The sequence below is a fragment of the Chrysochloris asiatica genome, unplaced genomic scaffold (assembly GCF_000296735.1).
Source record: "Chrysochloris asiatica unplaced genomic scaffold, ChrAsi1.0 scaffold00150, whole genome shotgun sequence".
Taxonomy (NCBI): Eukaryota; Metazoa; Chordata; class Mammalia; order Afrosoricida; family Chrysochloridae; genus Chrysochloris; species Chrysochloris asiatica.
Window position 1 is genome coordinate 1,822,438 of NW_006408668.1, and position 9,447 is coordinate 1,831,884.

Here is a 9,447-nt window from a genome sequence, read left to right on the forward strand (position 1 = left end):
GAGAAACTTTAGGATATAATTCTTAAATGTACTTCTGCTGATGACCATTTGAAAACAATTTAGGTTTTGTCTTTGTCCTTTTTAGGGTTGTGTTCTGGTAACTAGAGTCATTAAGGGCTCAACAAGAGGAACAAGAGACCCTGACTATCAAATGCAGTGATTTTCTGACAATTCTGAAACAGCTTCTTTTTCTGTAGTGAGAAGGGAGCCTTTTGGCGGATAAAGATCTGTAAAATTGTCACATGTAACCCACAAATCACAGATCACTTTCTGAGTGACTCACACTTTCTCTTGGAGTAGCTCAGCTGATGACTTGCACCAGGAAGGCCATCTTCCTCAATTAAAGGGTGAGTTCAGGACCCTTAGCTCAAAATACCAGGATGCGATAAAATACCAGTTGCTTTCAAGCTGCTTTCTAAATCTAGCCCTGTAGTCTCTCTGGTTTCACTTAGGGGCACAGGAGTGCCCTGACACACTTTCTGCTCACTGTGCTGCGGTGTGACCACAGAGTGGCTGGGAGTGACATGTGGACAAACCAACCGGAGCCAACACAGCAGCAGCTCTGCCCATCAGAGGTCATAGAAGTGCCCTCCCCAGATCCTCTGGTCACAAGAAAATTATCGTTTTACTTTGAAATGATTATTCTCCAAGAATGCCCCAGCAGAAGAAATTAAACTTAGGTAAAGTCAAACAAGTATTGCTAGCCAACAAATCGCAACCAGAAACCAAGCTGCAATCAGCTCTAGATTTGGAATCTAGAGAAAGTTCAGGGTGAAGTCCAATCCTCAAGTTCAGAGGCAACACCAAACAGACAATAGTCAAATGCTTGACTCACTGATTATAACTACTCTGTTTTGAGGGAAAAATTATTGTAGATTATATCATAGAGGCCCCAGTGAACAAAGAGCGTGTTCTGTGAGAATTGAAGAGACGGTGTATAGAATGTGATTTCTAGACTTCACTAATAATTTATGAAGGAGAGTGGAATAACTGATTCAAACTGGGCTGCCAACAGGTGCCTATGATGTTATTACAGGCAAATGCTTTTCATGGCATTGTCAGTATTGATTATCATAGTAAACAAGGAGACCTCCCCCAAGAAGATGAGTGAAATCAGATATTTTCTGGGAAATAAAATGAGAAATTAGCATACAATACTCCAGAGGTCCTACTTCAAGAGATTGAATGCATGCCCAGGCAAAAACACTGACTTGATTGTAACAAAACTGAAACCATGAAAGTATCTAAAGACAGGACACACACACACACGCACGCACGCACGCACGCACGCACGCACGCACGCGCGCGCGTGCAAAATGCCCTTGAGTCAAAGGAGTCAAGGAAATTAGTCTTGCCAATCCCATGTGTACCAGAGTAGAACTGTGCTCTGCTTTTGAATGCAAATACTTTTTAATCTAGAAATTTTACTTCCAAGAATATAATTTATAAAAATACAAGCAATGCAAAAAGAAATAAAAGAATATTTGCTACAATACTGTCAAGAGTGAAAACTGGAAATAAGCTATCAACTAGGAAATGTTTAAACAAATCTTTATAAACTCAGTCTATGAAATAGTATGTAGCCATTGAAAAGACACAGAAAGGAATGCAGGATTTATTACATGCAAACAACACATCTAATATAAGTCTCCATTTATGTAAAATCAAATGCATAAAACACAGCTAAACAAGTTGCAGTCCAGAGGATTCTGATGGTTGGGGATCACGTGTGTGTTAGAGCAGAACTGGATTCCATAGGGTTTTCAATGTGAACTTTCTGAAGTAAATCACCTACATCTACATATATAAACCCAAAACCAACTCACAGTCATGGAGTCAGCTTTGACTCACAGTGACACTGTATAGGGTTTTGGAAAATATAAAGCTTTATGGCAGCCAACAGTTTCACCTTTCTCCTGCAGAAAGGCTAGTGGCTTTGAACTGCCAACCTTGTGGTTAGCAGCCCATCTCTTACCCTAGAGGGTCACGAGGGCACCTTACAACTGCATAGATTATAAAGACTAAGAAGGCAAAAGTCAAACTGATAAACAGATTGTCTTGAAGCTTTTGTTTTTATGCTGTAGAATTTTGGATTGTTTGACTCTTCTGCAGTGAAAATGTATGCTAGCATGGCATATGTGATGTGATGTATGTTGTTAAGTGCTGTTGAGCTGGTTCCAATTCAGCAATGCTGTATAGGGTTTATGAGGAGCGGCTGGTGGGCTTGAATTGCTGACCTTATGGCTATACACTTAAAAATAAGAAAAGTATAATGCCTCATAGACTAATAATTGATAAACAGTTTATATTAATAAGTTGAAACTCAGCAATGTAGCTGACTAATTCTGAATATTCCAGCAACCCCAACCTCTAAAGCCCTTCTGGGTCCTAGTACTACAGTTGATGCAGCTTGTTGGTCTCTTGCCTCCTTTCTTTTGTTGTTGTTGTTAGGTACCATTGAGTCCGTTCTGACCAACAGTGACCCTGTACAGGGTTTCCAAGGAGCAGCTGGTGAGCTTGAACCACCAACCTAACAGTTCAAACGATGTTGCAGTCCAGTGAATTAATGTACAGCGCCACACAAGGACTCCTTCCTGCCTTTTCTCTAGAACAGCTCTTAAGAAAAGGTCCCACTCTCATTTTCCAAGTGAGTCATGCAGTTGAGTGGATATATAAGCTAATGCTGCTTTTCAAATCCTGTGTCTTCTCTCCCCCTATGCAGCTTATTAAGTAAAACAAAGCATAGAAACAAAATTGGGGCAAGGTCGGGTAAATTAGTCTATTAAAGCATAAACTACTGCTTTTCCTAATGTGAAAACGCAGAAGAGCCTGAACAACAGTTCTGCTTGCTAAGTGAAAAATTGAATTAAACTACAGAATTTTATCTCCTCTGTCTTTTTTCACTCCTTAAACAAGTTAGTTGGCTAGCGAATGACAAGTCACATTAGTGAACAATGATGTACACAATGCAGATCCTAAGAAAAGTCTCCAGGACCCGGGACACACAACATTGACTGAAGTGATCCGTGTCCTGCTACAGCCCAGCCATGCTTGTACTTTCCAATTAGCCTCAAGCACAACAGTCCCCTTTCCCCAAGCCCACTCTTGATCCCTGATCTCCCCAGGGGCATGCTACTGGCCTCTTACCACACTGATTCCATCATTCAGGAGGGCCTCCCCGAAGATCATCATGTAGAGTGGTTCATTCACGTGTGCCTCTTCGAACACAGCCAGCACAGCCACAGGGTCCACGGCTGAGATCAGGCTGCCAAACAGCAGGTTCTGCAGCAGGTTAACATCACTAAGGCCAAAGGCTTTGATCTGGCAGATGAGGTAGAGGGAGAGGCCAATGCCAAAGGCATTGATCAGGGCCCCTAGACCAGCCCACCACAGGATGGAGCCAAAGTTCTCAAAGAAGGGCCGGGTGGGCATGAAGTAACCACCCTCTAAGATAATGGGGGGCAGGAGATACAGGAAGTAGATGCTGGAATCCATAACTGGAGGTGATTTGTGGTCAGTGCCAAAGATGATGCTGCCCACCAAAACCCCAACAAGGATGAGGAGACAGCTTTCTGGCATGAGGCCTGGCAGTCGGTGGTAAAGATGGAAGCCTGGGAAAGAGCAGAGGTTACAAGAAGGTGTTTACAAGGGATGCAATTCTAGACACGATGGGGATGTGTACAAGAAGTCATTTAAACCCATGAAGATGAAACCTATGGCAAGCTTTTTGTCATTTCTGAGCCTCAGAACCTCAACCAGAGCAGGTATTGACTGTCCACCCGGCCATGTTGTGTGGGTTTTAAAGGAGCTCGAGTACTTTACATGTTGGGACTGGTGCAAGTAGAGGATACTTTCTCAGTTGCTCATCCCCTTTTCCCATCCTGCTCTCTGCTTTCCCCATCTTCAGGGGATCTGAAGAGCACACGAGGAAAGAGAAGAGGACAAAACTCTTCTGCATTTGTACAAACTCACATTTAACTCATGCAGAGTCACCCAAAACTCACCTTGTCCAAATTTCCCTTCCAGGTTTCATTTGTTCCCCTGAGTCCTATTCCCCTCTCCAACAAACAAGCAAAATTAAAAAAAAAAAAACGCAATTCCTTTATTTTGTTTTCTTTACCTGAATAAAGACACTGGTATTGGGCAGTCACTCAAGAGAAAAGTCAGGCCACATTCTTGTCAGCCCCTTCTCTCATCACTGTCTCCATGTGACCAGAGCCATAGTTGATAAGTATCAACCTCCCCCATTTCTTTGACTACTGCCTTTAAGTAGACCCTCCCTGTTTCTTCACCTAGTTGTAAACACACTTCCTTTTACTGCGCTGTATTTCATGTCACCTCACAGATATTGCGTTATTTATGAAGTGAAGGTTTGTGGTAAACCTGCATTGAACAAATCTATAGGCTGGACTTTTCTAACAGCGTGTGCTTACTTTATGTGTCTGTGTTACATTTTGGCAGTTCTCATAATATTTCAAATATCTTCCTAAGGCTCATTATTGTTGATGTTACGTGCTTTTGAGTCGGTTCTGACTCCTAGCAACCCATTATAGGGTTTCCAAGGAAAATATGGTGGGTTTGAACCTCTGACCTTGTAGTTAGAAGTTCAGTGCTTATCCTACAGTGCCATGACAGTCTACTGCACATTTAATAGACTACAGCATAATGTAAACATAACTTAAATGAGCTGGAAGCCAAAACATTGATGGACTCACTTCTCTGTGCAATTCACTTTATTGCAATGGTCTGGAATTGAACCCTTAATATGCTCCAGACGGCCTCCTGATCTTTAATTTCACCCTTAACCCTCAATACCACCGCAAAACCGCTGTCAGACAGGTTTTTCTAGTCATGAGTATCAGATTGTCTCATTTTCCACCTGACACTCTGAAGGCATGCAAAGCATCTTAAGGATTTGTAACTGAGGCTATTTGCTGAGCACTCTGTGCAAAGAGCAAACCATATATGCTCTGCTAAGCACTGTGAGGTGGAAAACCAAAGTTTTGCTATGATGACAAAGTAGTAACACATCAGCAAAGAAGAAGGCAAAAGCAACCTAACACATAAGGTACGATGAAGTGAATACTGATGATCCCAACAAGTAAGGTAATGGTGAGAACCTCAGGGTTGTCAGAGGGTTTCTCCAAACTTCTTTCACACCCTGCTTTACTTTTGTCTACTAAATTGTAGAGAGTCAAATGCCTTGATACCCAGCATGCCCTCTTTTTTGTCTAATGCTATTTCTGCTGCCTGGGCTGCCCTTCCCTCCACCTGTTCAGGTCCTGCTCGCATTGTGAGGTCTAGCTTTTCCCAACTTCCTCCCAAAGAAATGGTAAGTCTTCCTTAGAAATACTTTAACATTTTATCTATATGTCTCTAGACAATGATCCTTATCTTTTTTTTTTTTTCTGTGTGTGTATAGTTCATCTCCCCTACTAATTCCTAGGGGAGCACTATAGCTCTGTAGGATAAGCATTGGACTGCTAACCACAAGATCAGCAGTTTGAGAAAACATGGGAGAAAGATGATGCTTTCTGCTTTTGCAAAGATTCACAGCCTTGGAAACGTTATACAGGGTCACTGTGAGTTGGAACCAACTTGACGGCACTTAACAACAAATAATCTCTAAATTCTTTAAACTCAGACACAATGATGTTGTTGTGAAAGTCATTTTTGAATCATATTGACCCCGTATAGGGTTTCCGAGAAGCAGCTAGTGGGTTTGAACCACCAACCTTGCAGTTTAAACCTTCTTTACAATCCAGTACCTTATCCTACAGTACCATACCAGGACTCCCAAGCACAATGATATGCATTTTTTATATCTGTCCAAAGTGTTTACCAAGGTGTCTTTTCTACAAGAACTGATCTATGTGCTGAAACAAAATCTGTACGTATATAAGGGAATGACTGGATGGCTGCCCTGAGAAGCTTTTACATGAAAGATAGAAATTAAACGGGTTGTTGGACAAACCTATGACTATCAAGAAGATCTGCCTCATAGTGTCCCTATAGGACAAAGTAGAACTGTTCCTTAGGGTTTCTAAGACTATAAATCTATATAGGCTATGAGAGTCCATAGCCTCATCTTTCCCTCTGGGAGTGACTGGTGGGTTTGATCTACTGACCTGGCTTTAAGCAGTCTAATGCTTAGCCCACAGTGTCACTAGGGCTCCTTGGTGGTTGGAGAAGGATTAGGATTTATATAGTTGAATAACAGAGTGGAAGACATTTTAGGTGGGGAGAATTTCAAATACAACAAGAGAGAGGCAGCTACACATTTTTGACATATGTTTGCACCTGCTGAGGCAAATTTTTTATTGGGAAGAGTTGTGGGAAAAGAGTTGGCAGATGATTTTGAGCCAGAGAATGGAGAGCCTGGAATTTTAGGTTAAAGAAGGTGGGCTTCCTCACTTAGGCCATGGAGACCCAGTGAATTGCTCTTTAGGAATCTTTAGGCTCAGCCATCCATAGAGTATTGTTTTCTCTGATCTCCTCTTTAAACGTCTCAATTTACTATGGAATGGACTCAATGGCACTTAACAGCAACAACAACAACACTGTAGGATAAGCATTGGACTGCTAACCACAAAGTCGGCAGTTCAAACCCACCAGCGGCTCCTTGGAACAGAGTTGCTAGAGCTCAGAACCAACTTTTCAGCAGTTGACAACAGCAACAACAAAATTTACCCTCCAAAGACAGGTTAATATAATGGAGTACAATCAGTATCACGGAATATAACAACATCAATATCATTAGTATCAAGAGAAACTGTTCCCACCAATTCCCTTATCCCACTGGCTTCAAGGCCCACATAAGGAGTTCTACACTCTGGAAATAATGTAGCCCTCTGAATTCTCAAGTTCTTCTGAAATCTGGCATTTCCTAGTGGCTTTTTGTTCTTCTCTTAAAGCTTATGTTAACCCAGTTTAACTTCCTTAAAGATGAAAGAGCCCATAGGTTGATTTTCTCAGGTCCATGGCTCCCCAAGTTTGTGCTGCTTCCAGGAATCCAGTTTCCAGGAATGACTTTGACATGCACCTTCCTTAAGCTAAGTTACGCTCTTAGCAGTGGTAGCAGGAAGTAGCTGTATTACTATAATTTGTTGTTGTCATTGTTAAGTGTTGTCAAATTGGTTCTGACCCATAGCAACCCTGTACAGGGTTTCTGAGGAGCTACTGGTAAATGTGAAGCGCCGATCTTGAGGTTCAAACCAACTTTGCAGTCCAGAGCATTAAAACACAATGCCACACCAGCGCATTAACCCACAATGCCACACCACATTGCTATAAGTGGGGCACTGTAAAAGGGAACTCTACCTACATTGCCATGTGAGGCCAGATAATATATGAAATTCTAAGGAAAAGAAACAACACCTTGTTTATTTTACATTTTAAAACATTCTCCTCTTTCATGATGAACAATAGAGTCAGTTATTTAGAGGCTTTGCAATTTCAGCTTCTGAAATTTAAATGGTCACAAATAAAAAATCAGAAGATACTCCTAAATTCACGCACATAAAATCACCTCGAATGGTCTCAGTATCCATGCGGTCTCATTTAAGATGTAGACCCTAAGCTCTGAGCTGAAAATGTCATCCAGTTGGAAAACTCTTTTTATTTGAGGACCTCTTAAAAACAATATGAGACGCTTTATGTAAAGCAATCATTTAACAAGAAGCCCAAAAGTTCTGAAAGCGATTGATTCCCATTCAGTTCTCAGAGTTCATCAACTCAAAATGAGTGAGTAGCAGTTACAAAGAAGCAATGGTACAATTATCCTTGGAGAGGGTGTTAAATAAATAGACAAAATCTATAGTACTGATGCCAAAGAGCTAATTGTCCAATTTCATGCTCAACCCCAAATTCACACTAACTCTAGAGAAAAAATAGAATTTAGTTTCAAAATATTCAATCTAGGTTTTATCTCAATATACCCCAAATAACTACAACTGAGCTGATTCTGACTCATAGCGAACCTGTAAGACACAGTAGAACTCCTCCATAGGATTTTGAAGCTAAAAGTCTTTACAGAAGCAGACTGCCTCATCTTTCTCTAGTAGAGTGTGTGCTGAGTTTGAATCACCAACCACTTGGTTAGCAGCAAAACATTTTACCCACAGCATCACCTGGACTTCAAAAATGCGATCTGACTGCTCAGATAACATAAAGCTTGTAAGTGAATCAAAGGACAATTCATGCTTCATAATTAAGGTAACTATATCAATTTTTCACTTTGGAAAAAACTGATTTTAAGGAGGCAAAGGGGTGGGTGGAGTTTAGGATAAATAGACACAGAGTGTAAACCACCACTTTGGTTTCTTAGTATAAAAGACTCTTTATTAGAATTTAATCCATTAATTAAAATTCACTTTATTTTAAAAAAGAAAGCTTGAGGTGCCCCACTAACTCTCTGTTTGGCTCAGTTGTAAACCAATATTTTACTGCCAGATACAATCTCCCATGCTGCCATATCCCTTCACTGAAGGACGTAAATGTTGCCTACGGTTGTCTTGCTCCTTGCTTTCTGACAATTTGCAAGGAACATACCCTACTTTTAAAGAATAAACAATAGGTGCCATTGATGAAGTCCATGGTTGCATGGTCAAGAATGAAGGAAGAATATTTTACAGAAGAATCATTATGTGACTCCTGAAATTTCCAACTTGTACCATCTACGTATTTTCCTCTTTATATTTTTTGAAACATAGAACTTGAGATGTTTACCTGCCAACTAACATCATATGGTTGTCAAGGAGCCAAAATAAACCAAGATATAGAAGTATGATCTTAAATTTCTGAGTACAATCCTGAAGCATTAAATGGTTTCATAAAAAGCAATTACCTTGACACAGAAAACAAAAATGTTGCAGTAAAAGCAGTAATAGTTAAAATCAATTTAGTTCACCATTTGTCAGGCATTTCTCATGTAGAAAGAAACTCCCACAACCAGGTGTTCGGGACTTACCTATTTTTGCAAGGGATGCTAGAAGTATCCAGAGGGTGACCTCATAAGGAATTTGCACGTAGTCATAATCCAGTGAAAACACAGATATCCTCTCATCTGGCTCTGAGCTGGCAGCAGCAACCGGAGCAGTAGGGTTGCTTTTCCACTGTAGGGCAGTGGAATTTTCGGAATTCAAATCAGAAGATGCATCAGAACACTTGAGTGCCACCAGCAATAATAAACAGTTCCAACGGTGGAAAGCCACAAATATCTGAAAAAGCATGGTGAGGGCTCCTTTTTCCTACCTATGCTCATGTGCGCGGAAGCATACCACACATCTGAAATGGGAAAGGCTTTTAGAAAGCAACTGTATCCTCCTGGGTCAAAGAGACTATAGGTCCAGTCCGTGGGTCATTCTAAGAATCCAAGTGTGTCATTGAGCTCTGCGTGTCTTCTAATCTTCAAAGGATTTGTGTTCAGGTAATTCAACTTCTGACTCA

At 40.9% G+C, this 9,447-nt stretch overlaps 1 protein-coding gene across 1 annotated transcript in view; it reads right to left on the reverse strand.

Annotated features, from left to right (window-relative positions):
* The window catches only part of SLC9A4 (solute carrier family 9, subfamily A (NHE4, cation proton antiporter 4), member 4), a 75,730-nt gene extending 66,500 nt beyond the window's left edge, over window positions 1-9,230 (reverse strand). Inside the window, exons 1-2 of the mRNA XM_006870732.1 lie at window positions 8,969-9,230; window positions 3,148-3,611 (exon numbers count right to left, since the gene is read on the reverse strand). Of these exons, the coding sequence (XP_006870794.1) occupies window positions 3,148-3,611; window positions 8,969-9,230 (726 nt within the window). The remainder of the gene's footprint in view (window positions 1-3,147; window positions 3,612-8,968) is intronic.
* Window positions 9,231-9,447: the final 217 nt, after the last annotated feature.